Source organism: Gymnoscopelus braueri (assembly GCF_963280865.1).
Source record: "Gymnoscopelus braueri genome assembly, chromosome: 15".
NCBI lineage: Eukaryota > Metazoa > Chordata > Actinopteri > Myctophiformes > Myctophidae > Gymnoscopelus > Gymnoscopelus braueri.
In genome coordinates this window covers 40,236,257-40,258,664 of record NC_137620.1, presented here as the reverse complement: position 1 = coordinate 40,258,664, position 22,408 = coordinate 40,236,257, and the positions used below count along the sequence as shown (strand labels likewise).

The 22,408-nt window shown below is 40.6% G+C and overlaps 2 protein-coding genes across 4 annotated transcripts; both read right to left on the bottom strand.

Moving 5' to 3' along the window:
* Window positions 1-7,369: 7,369 nt before the first annotated feature.
* Window positions 7,370-10,547, bottom strand: LOC308101687 (Fc receptor-like protein 5). The gene is made up of 7 exons (XM_080451133.1): window positions 10,493-10,547; window positions 9,328-9,363; window positions 8,824-8,982; window positions 8,617-8,721; window positions 8,209-8,466; window positions 7,836-7,967; window positions 7,370-7,469 (listed from the first exon to the last, which is right to left on the bottom strand). Exons 1-7 carry the CDS (start codon window positions 10,521-10,523, stop codon window positions 7,420-7,422), a joined length of 771 nt encoding a protein of 256 aa, XP_080307259.1. The 5' UTR covers window positions 10,524-10,547; the 3' UTR covers window positions 7,370-7,419.
* A 1,881-nt stretch (window positions 10,548-12,428) lies between these two features.
* LOC308101915 (uncharacterized protein) lies at window positions 12,429-21,844 on the bottom strand. Of its 3 annotated transcripts, none has more exons than XM_080451461.1 (13): window positions 21,624-21,844; window positions 20,312-20,653; window positions 18,879-18,920; window positions 18,654-18,686; window positions 18,138-18,170; window positions 17,712-17,843; window positions 17,255-17,275; window positions 17,127-17,156; window positions 15,154-15,195; window positions 14,906-14,938; window positions 14,723-14,755; window positions 14,537-14,568; window positions 12,429-13,314 (listed from the first exon to the last, which is right to left on the bottom strand). In XM_080451461.1, the coding sequence occupies exons 1-13, from the start codon at window positions 21,769-21,771 to the stop codon at window positions 13,249-13,251; spliced, it is 987 nt and encodes a 328-aa protein (XP_080307587.1). In that variant the 5' UTR covers window positions 21,772-21,844; the 3' UTR covers window positions 12,429-13,248. The 3 variants fall into 3 exon arrangements, with proteins under 3 accessions (XP_080307587.1, XP_080307588.1, XP_080307589.1); XM_080451462.1 differs by having other exon boundaries at window positions 20,312-20,650; XM_080451463.1 differs by lacking the exons at window positions 12,429-13,314; window positions 14,537-14,568; window positions 14,723-14,755; window positions 14,906-14,938 and having other exon boundaries at window positions 14,975-15,755.
* Window positions 21,845-22,408: the final 564 nt, after the last annotated feature.

Here is a 22,408-nt window from a genome sequence, read left to right as displayed (position 1 = left end):
ATGTTCACTTTAATGGCTGCCATTCCGGTATTGCTGGTGCTATAAACATAGGCTAATGAACAAAATAGCTGATATATTATGTACAAGCTTGTAGATCTGCTATACTTCCAAAAATGAACATATTTATAACAAAAATCTAATGAAGTGGATCTCGGCCATCCACGTGGGAACGGCGTGGCTCCGATGTGGATCTTGAACTTTGTATGTGGCCAGTCGGGCAAGGTTTCAGATCTGTTAGAGCCCTATTGACTTCCTTTATAAAACTACTGTAAACCTAATTATTCTAAAAATATATTTGGTAGCTATAATTCTAGCTTATGTGGCCTCCTGTCAGTGTACACAGGACGCTGGGCACTGATTGGTCCAGCAGTTTAACACACACACACACACACACACACACACACACACACACACACACACACACACACACACACACACACACACACACACACACACACACACACACACACACACACACACACACACACACACACACACACACACACACACACGGCTAGTCTCCTGCAGAGTCATACTGTAAAAAAGTGACATGTCGATTGACCCAGTGGTGTCCCTGTAGCAAAGTTAAAAAAAATAAAATAAAAAAGAGTGACATGTTGCTTGACCGGGTGTTGTCCCTGTAGCAGTGTTAAAAAATAAACAAAAATTACATTGAATTCACTAATAAATTGATAGCAATTAAACTATAAAGCACTATAGCTTAACAAAATACAAGCACATGATTCACGATGAATGATGTGTGTGCCGCGAAAACTGTGGGAGGAGTAGCATGCCAAACCTTTGTGGATATAATAAATAAATGACTAGTTAGACAGAAGACCTATATGGGCAGTTGCCTGATTATCCAGGGATAAATACATTGGAATTATATGACCTACGATTCAAGAGTTATAAGCCAAAATCTAAAATGGGCTGTTATAGCGCCACCATGAGGCCAATTGGTGTTAATCTTTCCTGCATAGGCAGGCCTTTGGACTGTGAGCCTCTCTACCTAAGCGGGGTAGCCCTGTAGCCCTTACGCTTTCCGAGCGAAAAATACTTGAATTGGAACATATGTGTCTATGGGTGTCTATAATTCACTAATAATTTAATAAAATATTTAAATTTAGCAAAATACAAGCACACCATTCCTGATGAAGCTGGACAATTTAACATAGGCCTATGACTTGTGTGTGTGTGCCGAAAAAACGGGGTGGGAGGAGTAACTTGTCAAACATTTGGGGTTACTATACTACATAAATGGGAGCAGGAATACTGTGGTTCCCTATGGGCAAACCACACTAATACAATTTACATAATTCTGTCTTCCCACTTAAACTTGGCTGCACGCAGACTCGTGAGTCCCTGCTGGTACACCAAGATCTGCTTCAGCTGGGCTTCGCGCTGCTCCTTCATTACACCCAGGCTGTCCACCTCCTTGAAGTGCAGCTTTTGCAATAGATCTTGCCTCACTATCTCGCACTCGCCCAAAGCAATAGCTTCTTCACATTTAACTTTCTGCGCAGTCACCTGCTCCACCAGGTCTCGCTTCCGATCTTCCAGCTCAGAGATTTTCTTCGCCTCACCCGTAAGGGACTCCTCTTCCTTCTCCTCCTCCTCCAGTTCAGAGATTGCGTTCTTCGTGTCAGACACCTGTTCATCATGCTGCTCTTGATCCTCCAGATCAGAGATCCTGTTCTTCTTCTCCTTGTCAGATTCAGGTTGTTGTTCATACTGCTCTTGATCCTCCAAATCAGAGATCGTGTTCTCCAAGTCATACTCGTCGTCCTCAGGCTGCTTCTGGTCCTCACCTTCAGGAGGCTTCAGCCTTTCGCCAAAGCCCACGCTGCTCTCGTACAGAGACTTATAGATGTCTACGGTATAATGTAAATCCTCTTTCACCCGTGCGAGCAGCTCTCCCCTCTCATGACATTCATAATTCACCTGATCGATAATGTCCTCAAAGGCGTCGGCGAAGATCTTGTTGCGGATGGTGCAGACGCCTACGTTTCTGCCGTTTTGTTCCGACATCCCTGTATCCAGCTCCCGCTGAACGCCCACCACATACTTCCGTCTTAGATTTGCACGTTGGGTTTTGACCGGAGCGCGTTGTTTGAGCTCCGGCTGCAGGAGAAACAGGTGTGGCTTGTTTTGTGTGGTGTCCCCGATGCGATCGCTGGTCTTCAGGTCGTCTCCTTGAAGACCAGGACTGGGTCTCAGGCCAGGGGGTAGTCGATGTTTTAAAATCGGAAGAGACGGGTCGGGCTCCTCTTTGGGAAAATACTTGCGCTGCTGCTTGGTTCGCGTCGTCCCCTCAGGACTGGGACTGGGACTGGGAACGGCACTCATCTTTTGTCTCCTGGTCTTACAGGGGGGCGTAGGTGACAGTGAACTAGTATCCACTGCAATTCAATAAATAACCACAATTGATGAACTCTAAATGTTGAACTCTTTATCTAGCCAGCTGACGAGCTCGTTGCTGACGTCAGCCGTGCCCAAATATGGAATTGTGGTTCTAGCACCACTTGGTTGTTCTACCTTTCTCTAAGACAGCGGTTCTTTAGGCCACGGACCCCCATAACCCTGACCAAATGTACAGGTCTTTAACTCTGACAAGAGTGCAGAGGGAACCAAATGGACCATTTGGTTCCATTTGTACACTGTCAGAGTTAAAGACCTGTAAGGGACCATTTGGTTCCCATCAATAACTTTGCCGGGGACCCCCTGGAACCCTCTCAAGGACCCCTGGGGGTCCCCAGACCCCACTTTGAGAACCACTGCTCTAAGGTTACTGTTGCCTAATAACTGGGTCAATCTTTCTGATGGTGTTTGTACCAGCAAGAAAATGAAGAGAAAATCCAGGAAGTAGAATTCTCGGCAAAACAAAATGGGTGGGAATTTTGACCAAATCTGCCTCTCTTGGCAAGTTAATAGAGCCACACTGAATTCACGACACAGGATCACATGCACTATAGGCGAATCTGCCAGAGCAAAAATAATTTGCTCTTGCAGATACACATTTGAGTTTTAGTCTGGCCATGCCAGGCTGCACATGCACATCTATAATCCATGTCTATAATCTGTCTAGTCCCCATGTTGTAGCATTCCACAATATCCACTAATCTTTCCAATCCATACGGTGTTCCTATTTTATATCACGATACCATAAACTGCTAACTCCCTCCTCCCCCAAGCAAACCACCATTAACCCCTGGTTAGGGTCACAAATCCCTTGAAACGGCCTGTAATCTAATCAGATCTTGCGTGTGATGGGTCATGGGCACACTTTGCTGCTGATGTTGGATGGAGCTATTTTCCAATAATTAGACATCTAAATGGTATATAGCTGCATAGGCTCAAATCTGGTTACATTTGTCTGTCTGTCTCTCTGTCATATATGGTTTACACACAATAAGGTTCCCACTAGGAGTGCCACTTGAATACCGCAAATTTGAGATTTCTGAACTTGTGCAAGTGCCTCGTTCCTGAGTGTGTAATATTGTTTAATTCCAGCCTTGATCTGTATTTCTATAGTGCCTTTATCCAAAGTGCTTTAGTATGTGAGTTACGAATGTGAGGTATATTCACACGCACATTCACAAACTGATGGCAGAAGCAAACATGCAAGGCCCCAACATGTTCATCAGGAGCAGGTAGGGCAAAGACACAATGAGAAGCTGTGCCGGGGATTGAATCTGAAACGTTCTGTTTCCTAGATCAGTGGTTCTCAAACTTTTTCATGCCAAGGACCCCTAAATTGATATACATTTGGCCGCGGACCGCCATCGGAAAATGTTGTGCCAGGGACCCCCCAGAAGTACAGATTTGAGTTAAAAATGTTTGCTTTAAAAATATATATATATTCAAGGCTGTGCACACATTTTCAAGATTTTTCAAAAATAGCAGATCTACAAGCTCATAGCGCGGCACCGAGTGCCGCGCTATGAGCTTGTAGATCTGCTATGTTTTGAATAGCCAAAGTATAAAAGGTTAAAATTATTGTGACGCTATATTAACACATTTTGCTGGGGACCCCCTGGAACCCCCCCAAGCACCCCTGGGGGTCCCCGGACCCCACTTTGAGAACCAATGTCCTAGATGACCGCTTTACCTCCTGAGCCACCTCCACCCCATATAGGACCACATGAAGCACATAAGAGAACAGAACAATGTGTAGTGTGGCCTAATGTCTGTGAACTAGAGACGTTATATTATTATTTAACCCAATCAGACAGAAAGAGACAAAGGGAAAATAAAAAGAATAATCTGCAGAAGAAAGGAATGAGAAGGAAAAAAAATCGGAGTGAATATGAAAAGAGTGAAATCAAGCTACAAAAGAAGCTAGTTGTGTTGTCAGCACGGCTGCTATTCATTTGATATAGAAAATAAGACAGCAGAGGTTTAGAGAGACCAAAAATCCTCCTCACTTTAAAACATGGTTCTTCTGTGTAAAGGCCATGGTGGAAAAAGTACTCACATTTGTTACTTAAGTAAAAGTATCAATACTGCAATGTAGAAATAAGTAAAAGTCAGGAATAAAAAATGTACTTGAGTAAAAGTACAAAAGTATTGGCATCAGAATGTACTTAAAGTACCAGTACCAAAAGTAGAGAGTATACTCATTGCGCAGAATGTCCCATTTTATCAAATGTATAAAATGTATAAAAATCATTTGAAAATAGCCGATCTACAAGCTCACAATGTGTCACATGACTCGCATCGCGACACATTGTGAGCTTGTAGATCGGCTATTTTAAAATGGACGAAATGTATAGAGGGCTGAAGGGGTTAATGTGTATGTTTTGTAATAATAATCTAAATCTAAAAAGTAACTAGTAACTAACTCTGAGATGCAGTGGAGTAGAAGTAAAAGTACTGAAAATTGGAAATACTCCAGTAAATTAAAAATACCTGACAGTACAGCTAGAATTGACCTAAAGAGACCTGAAAAGGACAGCTGTTATAAAGTAGACCACTGCTCTATTCAATTATACGTTCAATCTTATTTTCCAAAAGTAAAAACGTGTTTGTCACTCTGTTTACAGCAAGACTAGTATCAATGGTATAAAGAGTTGGATTGGTTTTGATTGAAAGAGTTAACTTGCCAGGACAGCAGAGCAGAAGCTTCATTCAGCAGTCTGTAATTAAGGCTTCTCCTGTGTGATTGTGCCCCCTAGTGGACTGCATTCATTCCTGCATGGATAATCTTCACCTCAATGCTTGAGTGAAGCACTTCCATGCATGTACATTGGAGATACTCTGGAGTATTTATATATTGGTAGACATTTTATTTTAGCATACAGTGTATCTGTCATCTATAAATCACTCTGACTTAGACAGAAATAATCAATGTTTTTAGGCCACACTGAAAGTCTACAGTTTAGGGTACATGGTAACATAGTCCTTGATGTTCAGGTGTCACTGCAGTATGTAGTAATATACATGGACTGAAACATTTCTGCTGATTAAAATAAACGTTAAAATGAAATGTAAAATAATCAAACACTCTAACCTCTATACAAAAATTATTAATTTAGCCTACTGACCGTGTTTCAACTTGTCATCAGGGGGAATTCAGGGAAAAAATAGAAAGAAAGAAAGAAAGAAAAAAAGAAAGAAAGAACTGCCCTCATGAATACATGTCGAAAGATTGGCAGTGAATGCATTTTGTTGTTGATGCTTTTTTGCATGGAGGCTGTTTTTTTGCGGCTGTATTTGGAGCCAAATGAATTTGATGACGTCACCACAGGGCTTGGTCAAGGCCAAGGTTGCCAGGGTTAAAGGTATTTAACCTTGTCTGAAATCAAGCGCAGGTGTTGCCAGTGGCAGAGTCAAACATCTTTTGACTGTGTTCATAAGAGCTGACAGTGTCCAAAGAGATACAGACTCACAAGAGTCTGCATCCTGTGTGTTTATGTATTTATTTATTATTTATTGTATGCTAATGCTAGTGACTGACAATGCTACAGACAATAAAACGTTGTTTATGAATTCCATGGATGTTTTGGACCTTCAGTATTTGAGTCATAACTTCCTCGACAACCTCTAGTGCCAGAAGTATAGGACTGTTGACACTACACTGTAGGCTACCTACTACCTAAATATAGGGCAGTACAATTACTTTTCTTCCATGTCATTGGCCTAGACAGCCATGCTCACTCATTAAGAGTGAGTTACTTTCCATATTTATTTTATAAAAATGTCTCTCATAAGAAGTTACAGCAAATGTCTTGCATAAGAATAAAAACATCGAAACAACTGTTATGAATGTGTGTTGATTTAAATTAACGCTCAGCTTTTTAGAGTGTAAAGAGACTTGTATGGCCATAGGTAATTCTGACTCATTCTGTACATTAAACATTATTTGCATAGAAATGCAGACATGAACTTGTTTCAACTTAACGAACACAAACCACAGCATCTGAAACTGTCTGGTGTGGGTTTTTCTGCTCACAGCGTCACTTCCTGTTCTCTTTTAACCCTAGAACACTAACGATGAAAATACACACCATCACTGACGTTGGGTATATTTTACCCGATATAATAAATTCCATAAAAAATATTTCTCATCAAAATATATTAAAGTACAACAATACATGGCAAATTGAGGTAGCCTACTCCTCTTTAATATTTCAACATGAAATTTCACAGACAAACAGATATCATGGGAGGATCCTACAAATAAGCAGCAAAATCAAAGTTAAAAACATATTCCTACATATTCCTTTTTTATAATTGAGCTGGGAACTTTTCCTTTGGTACACTCATTCCTGGGACATGTGAGCTAACCCTAACCCTCACTAACCATGGGTGAAATTCACCCGAAGACCACCATGTAGAAAAAAAACAGGGATGGGGGCAGGGAAACAAACCTACTTTCTATGATGTCAGTGAGCATCCTGTTGCTTATAGTTTATAATGATTAATAATGATAAATGTTTACACAAGCGCAGATATGAATTTAAAGGAAGGACAAATGAAAATAGAAAACTTTAGATTGCCTGTCAATGGCAACACACACACACACACACACACACACACACACACACACACACACACACACACACACACACACACACACACACACACACACACACACACACACACATACACACACACACACACACACACATGTGTATGATGTATGGTCTGTATAGCTTCCTTCCTTCTTTCTATTCTCACACCTAAAGACCGATTATTAACAAAGTCAACACACCATAGTCTCAACACATTTACAGTTTTAGATGAAGCCCTGACATTATTACTTTACAATGTAAAACAATTACAGTAACCTTGTAGGCACACAATAGCAAAGGCTTAATCTCTTTATTACTGAACAGGGATGTGTGTGTGTAAATGAGATGATCTGTGAAGGTGGTGTATTGCCTTGAATATGAGTTCCACGCACATGGCAACCCGTCAGACAGTGGACTGTGTGGCTCCATTATGCTCTTCTCTCGCCACATTGACTGCAGAGAGGGGGGGGGAAGAGAGAGAGAGAGAGAGAGAGAGAGAGAGAGAGAGAGAGAGAGAGAGAGAGAGAGAGAGAGAGAGAGAGAGAGAGAGAGAGAGAGAGAGAGAGAGAGAGAGATCAGCTGTACTGATTGCTATACAGAGTATAAGTTCATTAAGTAAAACTGCTCTGGAAACAACATGGATTCTTAGCACGGTCCCTCAGCACAGTATTTCTATATGTGTATATAAGTTCTGTATACTATTTAATGTGTGTGTGTGTGTGTGTGCGCGTGCGTGCGTGCGTGCGTGTGCGTGCTTGCGTGTGCTTGTGACGTGTGCGCGTGCAGTGTGTGTGTTTGTTTTAATGACATGTTTCTCACCTCTAGCTCTGTCTCTGTATATGAGTACCAGAAGGATGGTTGACACCACGTAAGGAGTGACTACCACCAGATGAATGATCAGTCTGGACAGAGACATGAGGGGGAGTGGCCAGGTTGGATGGGAGGAGGAATCTGCAAAGAGAACAATGGCTTTCAGTATACAAAACACGTGGTTCATCGTCTAATGTTGATAATGGTCAAATTGTAACGATCGGGGTTCGAACCCGGGTCTCCCGTGTGGAAATACAACTTCTTAACCCCTAAGCCAAAGGGAAATCCCAATCTCCCAGGGAGATATTAGAGTTTCAGGCCATCAGGCTGAGGTAGTGAACCACTCTGCAACAAAATCATCTAACAAAGGCTCAAGACTCACCTCTCACATCCATCCAGCTCTCTGGTGACTCTCCAAGGTCAGAGATGCTACACTTGTAGAATCCTTCATCAGACGGGTAGACATTGTGGAGGGTCATCTGTCCTGTAGACTCTTGGCTGATGAGGGATCCATCTTTGTAGAAATCAGCCGGGAGGTTGGAGGATGCTTTCCTCGCCTTTGTCTTGGACCAGCAGCGGAGTGTGACATCACGTCCCTCCGTCACAGAAAGTACAGGGCTCTCCAGGATCACGGCGCCATCTGAAAAGTAACCGTTCAGTCAGGAACACTCACGTCAAAGTAGATTTAACCATTAATTGGAACAAATGGAATACAGTTAAGCTTGGCGTTAAAGGCTCCGCTCTTGGAGATATGATTATATTTACATTTATAGAGTTATATTGACTGTACCAGTGATTGTAATGTCGATGGAGTGGCTGAGTTCTCCTGACTCGGACTGACACCAATAAGCTCCACTGTCCCAAGGAAATGGTGCTTGCATGAAACAGGACACTGCTAGAATCACAATGGAAAGGAGGGAATTTTGTTCAAAGTGATCTATGTACAGTATCTATGTATCTATCTATCCATAGCATCTATCCGCCCATCTCTACATACCATTGAGGAATCCCCATTCATAGCTGCAGGTTCCATTTCCTTTCTCGGTGGTCCTTTTCACGGACCACCCCAGTGTAGAGTTCCCTTCGTCCTCACAGCTCAGTGAGATGGACTCGTGTTGAAAGAACTGACATCTTTCAGGACTGACCCTCAGAGACACTGGAAAGGAGGCGGGGTGAGAGGGGATAGATACATCCTAGATATTATCTGGTTTGATCAGATCTGAGCTGCAGATCTGTCACTGCAAATGACAGCATTAACAACTTTAGATGAAAGAGGACTCTCTGACTGACTGTAATGTCAAATGTGGAAGTCCATTGAGGACATACAGTATAAAGATAATATTTTCTCTATTAAAAAACATCCAATATTGGATGTCAATTCTTTTAAACTTTGAAAATCCTTGAATTATGGTGTGGTGTATTAATAACAGGATGGTTGGAACACATCTGATAGCCACCAGTCTCACGCTACCCATAATGCAGTGCATTGAAGTTGACTCACCGTCAGTTTGAGCGGGTCCACAGCAAAGGAGGAGCACTGTGCGGCGAGAGAGAGAGAGAGAGAGACGGACAGAGAGTGATCACTAGGTGATCTGAGCTGCATACACTTCATCAACAGAGAACAAATTGAAAAAGTAGTCCTAATCACCAAACTAAGGAGCATATCGATCACATGTACACCATAAAACTCCAGCAGTATGCTTTAAAGGTACAATGGATACATCGTAAGTACCAGTTTCACACAGGAACAGAAACAATTTCTATAGGTACTGGTACCAGTCACACGCAGGATCGGAAACAAATTAGGCTACAATGGATATATCGTAAGTACCAGTTTCACACAGGAACAGAAACTATTTCTATAGGTACTGGTACAGTACCTATAGAAATAGTGCGTGTGACTGTACCAGTCACATGCAGGATCGGAAACAAATTAGGCTACAATGGATATAAGTAACAGACAGTTTCACACATAAATATGGACCAGTTATAGAACCACAGTTGTTATGCAGCATGTGTGTAGTACTATGAACGTAGTGGATTTGATTCTATTATAGATGGAATCATTTTAGCATGATTTCTTTGTCCCAGGCCTATTTAGTAGCCTGGAGAGTATTCGATGGGCTCTGTAATAAACACTGACAATATTTTGTCATAACTGTAAAGCAGTGCTCTCTTTACAGATGATATACTATAGTCAAGTGACTCTCCTGATGAAATGCCTTAAGTGCCTTAAAAATATAAATAACGATAATAATTATACAGTATGCAAGACATGTACATTTCACTTAAAATTCCATTTCAAATCCCCCTAAGTCACTTCACACTTATAGTAAAAAGCAATCGATTAATACCGCTGCAGGTGAGAAAATGACAATAGAATTTGCAGGGCTGAGCTGTGAGCATATGATACAGGTTTACAGGATACAGGCTTTAACCACACTTCATGTCACAGGAGTGCTACTGAAACCCTCAGAAAATAATCATTGGTGTCTTATCCATTTTCAGGCTGGGCTTCCAGATAAAAAAAAACACCAAGTCATTCCTCCAGCATCGTTGTTTAGTTCAAATAAAATAAAAAGCTTTGGAAAAGAGCAAGGACTCTCTGAGCTAAATGAAGTTAAATGGTTTAAGTAAACTGAAATAAGATTGAAAAAGGTACTCACATGATATTATATAGGTTGATACAAACTTCATCGTGTCAAACTGATTGAAACTGACTGATTCATTGAGTGACAGCTACTGTACATTGTTTGACATACCCCTCTGCATCCTGTTGCCCGAAACAAACACCCATTTCCTGAAAGACACTCAGCCAAACACCCAGTACTACAGGAGATGAGAATCATTTACTTAACAGATGCTAACACCTAGCGCATAAAACACGATACAACAACCATTTCCCCAGGTGAAAAATATATATTTTGTCTATTGAACAAAGCAAACAACAAACATAAAATAGACTGTCCTGGGGAACAGGAAGGAAAAAAAATCCATTAAACTCCATTCAGAGCATGTCTGTCATTTCTGGTTAGTCACGTAAAACAGATACTGTGCATAGAGCGGATATTTATGGATAATGTAACATTGTAACATGGACCTGCTTTGACATACAGTAACTGTGGTTATAAAATGTAAATGTTTTAAAGGGCTGCACTGGTAGATGACAATGGTGATCAGGGTTGCCAGATCTGCTTATTATAATTTCCCCGCAATATACTATTTTCAAATAGCCGATCTACAAGCTCTGCGACGCGTTGTGAGCTTGTAGATCTGCTATTTTCAAATAGCTGATGTATATGTTAAAGTGCTCATGTGGCCCATAGTCGCTTCTTTTGGGCTGGTTTTCCTAGACCTGGTTGCTTGTTTCTCTCACCGAATCTGGCAACACTGATGGTGATGCTGATGGTGCTTTTTGGGCGGTGTAGCCGCCCCTATAAGTGGGGTTGGGACATCTCATTAGTATTAGTTTCCTGCACTGTGATTGGCCCAGCTGGCCCAGTTAGCTGTACTGTGATTGGCTGACTCTATTGGCTGACTCTATTCAGCACTGTGATTGGCTAGCGAGACACATGATGACATTAATAACCTATAAATAAGATTATGGACTTCCAAAAATCCAGCTTCCATCACTATGATGACCAATAAAGATTCTTTTCAATAAATGTATTTCTTTTTTGAAGTGAGCTTCCATCACTATGATGACCACTGTGATGACCACACCGCCCACTTCACACTGGGTGTGATTTTTTTAATGATAGATGATGATGATGATGATGATGATGATGATGATGATGTGCATCAACCACATAATTGCAAAGTCCTCGGTTCCAGACGCAGATCGGTGCTGCCTGACCTCAGTCCTTCCTCCTCTCTGACCTCATTTTTCTGTTCCTCTATCTAGCACAGTGGTGGAAAAAGTACTCACATTTTTTTTACTTAAGTAAAAGTAGCAATAATGCAATATAGAAATACTACAAGTAAAAGTCCGGAATTCAAAACTTACTTGAGTCAAAAGTATTGGCATCAAAATGTACTTAAAGTACCAAAAGTAAAAGTACTCATTATGCAGAATGTCCCATTTCAAGTTTTCAAATGTATAAAAATCTTTTGAAAATAGCAGATCTACAAGCTCACAATGCGTCGCATTGTGAGATATTTTTCAAATGGCCGAAATGTATAGGGCTGAAGTGGTTAATGTATGTTTTGTAATAATTATCAAAATCTACAAAGTAACCGGTAACTAAAGTTTTCAAATAAAACTAAACTAAATGTAGTGGAGTAAAAGTACATTATTTGGATCCGAGATTAAGTGGAGTAGAAGTAAAAGTATTGGACATTGGATATACTCAAGTAAAGCACATATACCTCAAAATTGTACTTAAGTACAGTACTTAAGTAAATGTACTGTTACTTTCCACCACTGTCTACGCATATTATGTTGTAGTACTGGAGTTACCCAATAGGTGGTACAGTACATTGTTTTGTATAAACCACAGTGTTCAGTCTGCTACAAGCCATCTCTTCCTTTAGTCATATGTCTACAGTCCTATCTGAGTAAAACAATAACTGGTAAATAAAGTGTTATGTTTCAAATGGTAAGGCACGGCGAGTTTATTTATATAGAACATTTCAACAACCAGCCAATTCAAAGTGCTTTACACAAAACGTTACTAACAGAGTAATAGACATTATATAAAAAAAGCACATTATAAAAGGACATTTGAATACAATTCAAGTTAAAAGAATAGAAAAGAATAAGAATAAAGTTGCAGTGCTGCACAGGAATAAAGAATATCAGTAAAAGGCATTGGCAAACAAAAAACTGAGCCGTTTTCTGGGAGTTTATTCCAGATATGTGGTGCATAAAATCAGAACACAGATGATTCTGTTTAGTTCAGATTATGGGGACAGAAAGCAGATTATGTCCCATATAACTTGAGAGGGATGGTTCAAGGTGCAGCACAAGATCAGAACTGTAGTTTGGGCCTGAATCATTCAATGCTCTATAGCCAGAATATACAGTTATACAGTATAATTTCAGTTCAAATTCAATACAGTTCATAAGATTATTGTGGCTGCGACATGTTGTGAGCTAGTAGAGAACAGACAAACAAACAAAATAAATGCTATATAAATAATATGGTTATAAGATGCATTTCGCAACAGCCGCTATTCGGGCAGCTCTTTAGGGAGGACTTAAAGTTAACAATAGAGCTAATGGACTTCTTAGCTTGCAGGTAACCCATTCCACATACTGTAACTGTTGCAGAGTATTAAAACTAGTAATTTCCCATAACATCTTTTAAATAGCATGGCACAGGATCTGCTGGTGGTAGACCTGTAGACACCATCTAACCTTAGAAAAGTAGCAAGATACAATGTATAGTCCCAGCAGCTTCACTGATTGGAGCGCAAATGATCACAGACCCTTTTTCTTTTCCTGTAACAGTTGTCCAGAATCCTCTGTTTGTTCTCCATGTTGTCTCTGTGAACACCATGCAAACGGTTGTTAAGTGTTTGTAGGGAAAATGTCAGTTGACAGAAAGAACCACTTTAGAAGTGTGATGATGTATATTAACCATGAAATAGATAAGAGGACTGTTTATGTTAATTATCAAATAAGGGAATATACTGTATGAAAGTGTGATGGTCATTTCAAAACGTAGGGGCCCTGGTGGCAAAGGCCAGACCGCATTTTTCAGATGTTACCGAATGTTAATTTAGTTACGTGTATGAAATCGTTTGGAAACATCATTCATTTTTGAATGCCATGCAAATCACTTAGCTCTGAATTTGTATCTGTGTGTTAATACCACCACTCTCTATTGATTGTATATAGATGCTCACCTACGAATTTTGAGCCTGGACCTGTTTGTGGGGGTCATGTGACAAAATGTCAAGAGTGACCCCTCCATGCATTTTTCCTCAGTGTCTTGACTGTCTTCCCTAACGTTAACTATTGGTCAGTGGGGGGTGTAGACAACCACGTCTCCTCTGACACAAATGGAGGCACCAGACACTCCTTTACACCTGACAGTGTTGTGTCGTTGTGTCAGGTGTAAAGGAGAAAGAAGGAGTACACGGGGAGAGAAGAGACTGGAGGTGTGGGGGCCAGGCTCTGATCTCCTTATACGGTAGTAAAACTTAAAGGCGAACTTCACCCTGAGTGGAATAGAATTCTTCGATAACAACACTCATACTAACACATACATACACATGTGCACGCTGTACATGTTTTCAATATGCTCCATGTTAATCAATATGCTAAGTACATTATACTGCTTGTAATGGGGGAATAATTAATTATTTTGATTTTTATAATTGTATAATTATATACAGCCTGTTCCCTGTTCTTTTTAATCAAAGCCTATATTTCCTTTATATTGTTCTCACTTTTTGGACTTTTTTTGGATGTCAACAAGCCCGTTGCGCATCGTTCAAAGGCATTTCGGCAGAAGTGTCGTTGGCTATGCGTGGTTGTTTTGTAGCTTTTATAGCTGCTAGTGTGAATGCAGCATATATGGGCTCATACAGCAGGTCACATTTTACACTTTTGCTATATGCACCATGGAGGTCTATAGATTTGTATTTGTTCATCTGTTTATTAACTATAAATGACATTCAAGCTATGAATCACTCTGCTATGATTCACTCTGTTAACGCACGCACGCACGCAGGCACGCACACACAAACATGGGTGTACTTACACTCCTCAGGCTTACACTCCTCTTCGATAGGACTGTACAACACAGAAACAACATGATTTGGGCAATATTAAACTATTATGGAAACATTTCCACAAATATTTAAATTGGCAGATTTGGCAGGAATGACTGAATTACATACCAACACAATCAATGTGTTACACATACAGTAAAAACAAGCATACTCACCATAATCTTTTTCACTGGAATTAGACAATGGCGCTGCAACAACAATAGCAGCACATATGAACTTATATTTCACACACACACACACACACACACACACACACACACACACACACACACACAGACACACACACACACACACACACACCAAATGTGAGTGGTGTAAGTACACAGCAGTCTACTTACGCAGGCTTTTGGTCTTGCTCAGTCTCTGTCTGTCTGTACAACACAGGAACAGCATTAAATGGGGTAATATTCTGCACATAAAACATTATTGTCCATACATAGTATGGAAAGGTAGTAAACTTACTTTTAAATCTACAAATTTCAGTTTGATTCCCTACCCATCTATAAACTGTCATTGACTCTTCCAGTGAAGGAATAAAATACCAATGTCTGATGAGATCATTTCTTAACTGAGGTGTAATACTTACTCAACGAGGCCATGGCCAGGTCTGTGTGAACCCTGCTTGCCCCTGTGTAGGGGCAAGATCCGCCAGAGGGAAAAAAAACAAAAAATCAACATAACAACATTAGCAGCCCCTCACCCTTTAAGTCGCCTTTTGTTTTCAAATGGGGCTCATTTGCATTCGGCCGAATTGTTAATGAGTGGCCATTAGAAAACCAGTTTCTCCGTCAAACCGGTTCTCCATTGCGCAGAGACGAGCACCTCTCCATTCAGAAATGTAATAGAAGAAGAACCGTCGTCCTGAAACACCCTGCCCCACGTCTAAACCGGCGGCCTCGGTCCGCGAAAAAAATGGGGCAGTGTGTTTTGGGACGAGCGTTCCGTTTTCCACCCGGAATGGCTCAGTAATTCTCAATAGACTTATCAGCCGTTGTTGTGCGAACCGGGGGGGGGGGTTAAGATTCGGGCCCGGTCAACGTTAGAAGTCACCATACGACACTGGCTGACTCTGAGGTTCCTCTGTGGGAGATGCAGGAGAGCCTGTTGATAGTATGTGCTCAGTTCGGGGCTCTCCGCAGGCTGGCAGAGGGAGAGTAGCGCCCAGGAATACAAGCTGAGGCATTGGCACTGGGTGAAAAAATAGGATTATAAAATCATGGGATAAAAAATAAAGGAGAGCCTGTTGATCAGGGAGAGGGCAAATTTGGTTGTTGATCTCTGACCCTAAAGGTAACCACATCCATGCATGTCTGTGTAATCAGTGGGATCGAGCACAGGTGTTTGTGATGATAACCCCTTCAGATTGCAGGTCTCAGATCCGATCTTGAGCGGATGCAACTTCGCGGCATCAGGCGGATGCCGCGGAAACAATTAAGGGAAATCAAGAGCGCCTGTGCTCCTCCAAAATGATTCCCCTCAGCCAGAGGTATTATAATTTGTTTAGTTTGGTATAATCGTTTCGTTTTGTTTTGGTATAATAATCGTTTGGTATATCCATCTTTTATTCAAACTCGTAGCGCAACTAGCGAGACTAAACTACCAGAAACTACTTTTTTCTTTCTAGAGTAGGTGTAGCCTAGACCGGATCACACTGCTCACACTTCATCACGGAGGAAAGCATGGTAAAGCAAGGTTATAGTGAGAGACTTTTGTCCAGGTCCTCTGTCACTTCCTGATGTGCGTTAGCTGGTGGCAGTTTGTTTGTGACTGTGCTTGTGGTATCAAGAAGCGTGGCTGGGAGTTCAGAACTAGAGCCCTGCTTAATGCCTGTATGCACGTGGGTCAATAACAGGATATTGTTCAGACGCCGTTCTTAAAAAAAAAAATATATATATTAGTATTATTTAGACCGGAAATGCATCTTGTGTCATTTCAGATTTCTTTGGCTATTCAAAAAATAGCAGATATACAAGCTCATAGCACGGCAGTGCCGCGCTATGAGCGTGTACTGTGCCGCGCTATGAGCGTGTAGATCTGCTATAAAAATTAAAATAAATGTTTTAAAGCAAGAGTTTTTGTCCGATCTGTGCTTCATGGGGGTCCCTGAAACAACCTATTTTGAGATGGGGGCCGGCGGCCAAATACATATCATTTTGGGGGTCCTTGACATGGAAAAGTTGGTGCACCACTGATATAGTGTTGGATATAGCAACATACTGTTTAGGATTTAAAAAACATTTTTAGATACGTATTTGGCCGCGGACTCCCACCTCAAAATGTTTTGTTCCAGGGACCCCCAGAAGCAAGATTTATTTTAAATAGCAGATCTACAAGCTCATAGCGCGACACCGAGTGCTGCGCTATGAGCTTGTAGATCTGCTATTTTTGAATAGCCAAAGAAATCAAAAAATTACACAGATGCGTCCCCGGTCTTAATGGGTTAACCAACTTGGTCAACACAATGCTTAGGCAGAAATAGATTTTACTGCAGATTTGCTCTAATGATTGCTGTTCTTTAGTGTGGTGTGCATCCAAGTACATCATAGCTATTGTACTTACCTTCATTCCTATTCTCCGGCAGAAGTTTATCTTCAATAGGGGGAAAGGTTGCATATTACACATAATGTTAACTCCATAAAAAAAATAATCATTACTGTAATCAATAAATTGAATTTAAAGTTTCTCACCCTGGGAGGACATTTCTACATCTGAAACAATATGAAATATGGATTATATTATCACCTATACTTGCGTATACTACTTATAGATGTAATTCATGCACTCACACACAGTCAAAAGTTACATGCATGCAGACTCGTACCACACGCACACACACATGCTAGCACACACACACACACACACACACACACACACACACACACACACACGCACACACACACACACACACACACACACGCATGCACTCCCATCACTTTTAGATTTGAAGGAGGCTGTTTTGTATATTCTGTAAAAGTTGACATGTGAGGCACTGATTGGTCAGATCTTTTTCAGATCTATTGGTCAGTGTGGAGACACTAATCATTTTGATCCCCACATTGCTATCAATATAATTTAAATACATAGATAGATGGATATATCAATAGATTTGAAAAATCTATTAATTAAACAAAAAAAAAGACTTACCATGTGACGCCTGCCTTTTCCAACATGTCCGTTTTAATACCACCATGATGACAATCATAATCATAATGACAGACATAATCCCTAGGCCTACTGCAATTGGTCCACCGAGTGTTCCGACGACAGGCAGTACCACTGAAAGAAATGAAAAAAAAACAAGTAAAACTACACAAGTATTGGTATCAAAATGTACTTAAAGTACCAAAAGTAGAAAGTACTCATTATGAAGAATGTCCCACTTCAAATGTTTTCAAATGTATAACATGTATGAAAATCTTTTGAAAATAGCAGATCTACAAGCTCACAATGCGTCGCATCGCAATGGAAACATTTCCACAAATATTTAAATTGGCAGATTTAAACTTTTGCAGGAATGACATACCAACACAATCAATGTGTTACACATACAGTAAAAACAAGCATACTCACCATCATCTTTTTCACTAGAATTAGACAATGGTGCTGCAACAACAATAGCAGCACATATTATATTAATAACTTATATTTCACACACACACACACACACACACACACACACACACACACACACACACACGCACGCACGCACGCACACACACACACACACACACACACACCAAATGTGAGTGGTGTAAGTACACACCTACGGCACCTACCCCCCGGCACCTACCCCCCCCCTCCTTCATTTTCCTCTTTTGTATATATTTCTTTTCTCTCTTCATACCAGTAACCTGAAAGCTGATTGTATGACATTCTGTATAGTAGTGTGTATATCTGTCTGTCTCTTATATGTCATCATGATTTGTGTGCATGGGGTTCTCATCTTAAACAAGCTGCGTGCTTAATGAGTCTTCCAGTTTAGTAGACCTTGTATTGTGAATTTGTACTTCCATGTACTGTGATTCTCATGTCTTACTAAATAAAAGTACATCAATCAATCAATCAATCACACAGCAGTCTACTTACACAGGCTTTTGGTCCTGCTCAGTCTCTGTCTGTCTGTACAACACAGGAACAGCATTAAATGGGGTAATATTCTACACATAAAACATCATTGTCCATACATAGTATGGAAAGGTAGTAAATTTACTTTTAAATCTACAAATTTCAGTTTGATTCCCTACCCATCTATAAACTGTCATTGACTCAATGTCTGATGAGATCATTTCTTAACTGAGGTGTAATACTTACTCTGCTGACTCTGAGGTTCCTCTGTGGGAGATGCAGGAGAGCCTGTTGAAATCATGGGATAAAAAATTAAGAAAAAAGAAAGGAGAGCCTGTTGAACAGAGAGAGGGCAAATTTGGTTGTTGATCTCTGAGGTGCATGCCTATGTGTAATCAGTGGGATCGAGCACAGGTGTCTGTGATGATAACCCCCTCAGATCCCTAGATAAGGCTATCAACTCCTGCAGGTCTCAGATCCGATCTTGAGCAGATACAACTTTGCAGCATCAGGCGGACACCGCGGAAACAATTAAGGGAAATCAAGAGCGCCTATGCTCCTCCAAAATGATTCCCCTCAGCCAGAGGTATTATAATTTGTTTAGTTTGGTATAATCGTTTCGTTTCATTTTGGTATAATAATCGTTTGGTATATCCATCTTTTATTCAAACTCGTAGCGCAACTAGCAAGACTAAACTACCAGAAACTACTTTTTTCTTTCTAGAGTAGGTGTAGCCTAGACCGGATCACACTGCTCACACTTCATCACGGAGGAAAGCATGGTGACACGAGGTTATAGTGAGAGACCTTTGTCCAGGTCCTCTGCCACTTCCTGATGTGCGTTAGCTGGTGGCAGTTTGTTTGTGACTGTGCTTGTGGTATCAAGAAGCGTGGCTGGGAGTTCAGAACTAGAGCCCTGCTTAGTGCATGTATGCACGTGGGTCAATAACAGGATATTGTTCAGACGCTGTTCTTAAAAAATAAATATATATATATATATATATTAGTATTATTTAGACCGGAAATGCATCTTGTGTCATTTTAGATTTCTTTGGCTATTCAAAAAATATATAGATATACAAGCTCATAGCACGGCACAGAGCGTGTACTGTGCCGCGCTATGAGCGTGTAGATCTGCTATTTCTTTTTTAAAACAAATGTTTTAAAGCAAGAGTTTTTGTCCGATCTGTGCTTCATGGGGGTCCCATATTTTGAGATGGGGGCCGGCGGCCAAATACATATCATTTTGGGGGTCCTTGACATGGAAAAGTTGGAGCACCACTGATATAGCAACATACTGTTAGGATTTAAAAAACATTTTTAGATACGTATTTGGCCGTGGACTCCCACCTCAAAATGTTTTGTTCCAAGGACCCCCAGAAGCAAGATGTTTTTTTTAAATAGCAGATCTATTGTACTTAAATGTACTTAAAGTACCAAAAGTAGAGAGTACTCATTATGAAGAATGTCCCACTTCAAATGTTTTCAAATGTATAACATGTATGAAAATCTTTTGAAAATAGCAGATCTACAAGCTCACAATGCGTCGGTCGGTCGGTCGGTCGGTCGGTCGGTCTATCTCTGTCTTGATAAAAAAAATCAGTATAATGAAATCTATATTGTCCTACTATTTCCTCCCTTGTTTTTTTCCCATCCATGTTTTGACCATTAAACCTTACCAATAATGAGCTGGACCCAACAGCTGCTGTGAAGGTACGGTACGAAACACTGGAACGTCCCCATGTCCAAGAGCTGCATCCTGAACAGCTTCAATGAGATGTTGCCATGAGGCAGCTCCTCAGCAAACAGGGACGTCCTCTGTTTGTACAACTGGTTGTTAGAGTGAGAAATGACACGTCCATCTTGGAGGACATGCACATATTCTGGCTTCAGGTCGGGTCTTGACCACACCACTGTCATCATTGAAGCATTGACAGGCGGCTTAATGTGGCAAGGAAGAATGACATCATCCCCCACTTTGGCCAGCACGACCTGGGAGGACCAGATCACCGCTTCATCTCCTTATCAAAACAAAATGACATTAGTGAAGTGATATTATTCTTTAATTTTGAATCTTTATTTAGATGTACAGTATGCTGTATGCTTGTTCAGAGATGCTAAGTATGTTATTTACTGTAGATATTGTGTTATTTAGAGATATGCCAGGTTCATGCCTACCTGATATCCTAATTACTTTTGGTAGCATTTTCTAAAGAAAACACATTTATTTACTCCAATCGTGTACGGACAGGAGTGTTTACTAAATGCCTAAATTGTAAATTATTTAAATTGAAACAGTAGCTTTTATTTCACAGAGAGCTACTTGTAGTTTAGCATCAACACTTCTGTAAATCAGTTCAGAAACATAAAAGGAGACTGACATCACAATACTGACATCATTGATGACTGACTGACGTGATAGACTGGCCTCTGAATACTTTGTGCCTATTCCACACATTCAACAACCCGGGAAATATTGGGTGCCAATATAATGTATATTATAGACAGACACAAATAGTGCTGACATAATACTGATGGAGGATTTTTGAAGTGGTATGCTCCCACATGCATGTGGGAGCATAGCCCTGGGGCACACTGCAGGCTATGTTGTTTGCTATCTGCACCTCACTAATCTGTGTTGTGTTGTTTGACTGAGACCATCCCCATCCAGTGTCTGTCAGCCTCATTGACGAGAACAGTGCAGAAATTATGTTGTTTGTTTTGTGAACCAGATCTGCATGATGTTCTGTTATAAACGGAGCAAACTGTTTTTACATTTGGGGGATTTATTTTAGTCAAAAACCCTATGGGTTGAAATATACTGTATGTTAAGTATAACTTAACATTACCTGCCGGAGATCTGTTGTGGCAGCTGCAATTAACATATACGTTGTATATGTAACGTATAACAACATTACCTGCTACAGTTGTGTTGTAACAGCTATAAATAACTTTGAAAAGTTGTATATGAAACTTATAAATGAATGTTACCTGCCACAGATGTGTTGTAGCATCTGGTCCATATCACCAGGAAAATATAGAAATAAATCCACATCGATGATTTCACAGTGCACTGACTTGGAAGGAAAAATATGGGGACGACATTCCTGCTCCAAATGATGTACATGCCCGGAGACATGCACTCACCAGCTACACAGCATATATAGAATATAATGGTGGGGCTAGAGTTGTGCAGTTTGATACCAAATTCTAAACCGGTTACACAGGTTCCTGACTGAATGCCACTTGGACCAAGGGCGTGGAGTGAAGAGGAAATAAATAATGCCTTGGATCGTGTGACTCAAGTTACGACCAGGGGGATTTTTTTCCCCCTCTTTCTCCCAGCTAGGGACTCAAAGCATAGGAAGCGTTTTTCCCCGTGTGGCTATCATAGTCTTAAACACGGACATGGAAAAACTGACAAAAAAGGAAGAACAAAACAAACAAACTTAGCCTACACTGTTACTTGTACATCGATACATAGATAAGGATACTTGATTTATATCAGGTTTGTCTTTATTTGCACAGATCTCCGTATATGTGTAGGCTATACTTTACTGTGGAATCTATTAACTCCCAGATTCTCACATTCTCTGTTGCATATTCCACGTTGCAGATAAGAGTGTTTTAAAGAGTGCATCTTAACCTATAAACTTTGTTTTCCTTCTTTTTTTATCTTATCTTATTTCTTTCTGTATTTTATGTTATTTTATTAATGCACACATCATTATCTTGTTGTATATTGTATTTCTGCTGTTGCACAATCTTGCGGACCA

Coding starts and splice junctions, on each gene's coding strand:
- LOC308101915 (XM_080451461.1), bottom strand. CDS start 21,771: ATGTCTCCGGGCATGTACATCATTTGGAGCAGGAATGTCGTCCCCATA. Junction 18,687..18,878: donor GGAACCTCAGAGTCAGCAGA/GTAAGTATTACA, acceptor TGTGTTGTACAG/ACAGACAGAGACTGAGCAGG. Junction 14,569..14,722: donor TTCCAGTGAAAAAGATTATG/GTGAGTATGCTT, acceptor TGTGTTGTACAG/TCCTATCGAAGAGGAGTGTA.
- LOC308101687 (XM_080451133.1), bottom strand. CDS start 10,523: ATGAAGTTTGTATCAACCTATATAATATCAT. Junction 8,722..8,823: donor TGAATGGGGATTCCTCAATG/GTATGTAGAGAT, acceptor TTGTGATTCTAG/CAGTGTCCTGTTTCATGCAA. Junction 7,470..7,835: donor ATACAGAGACAGAGCTAGAG/GTGAGAAACATG, acceptor CCCTCTCTGCAG/TCAATGTGGCGAGAGAAGAG.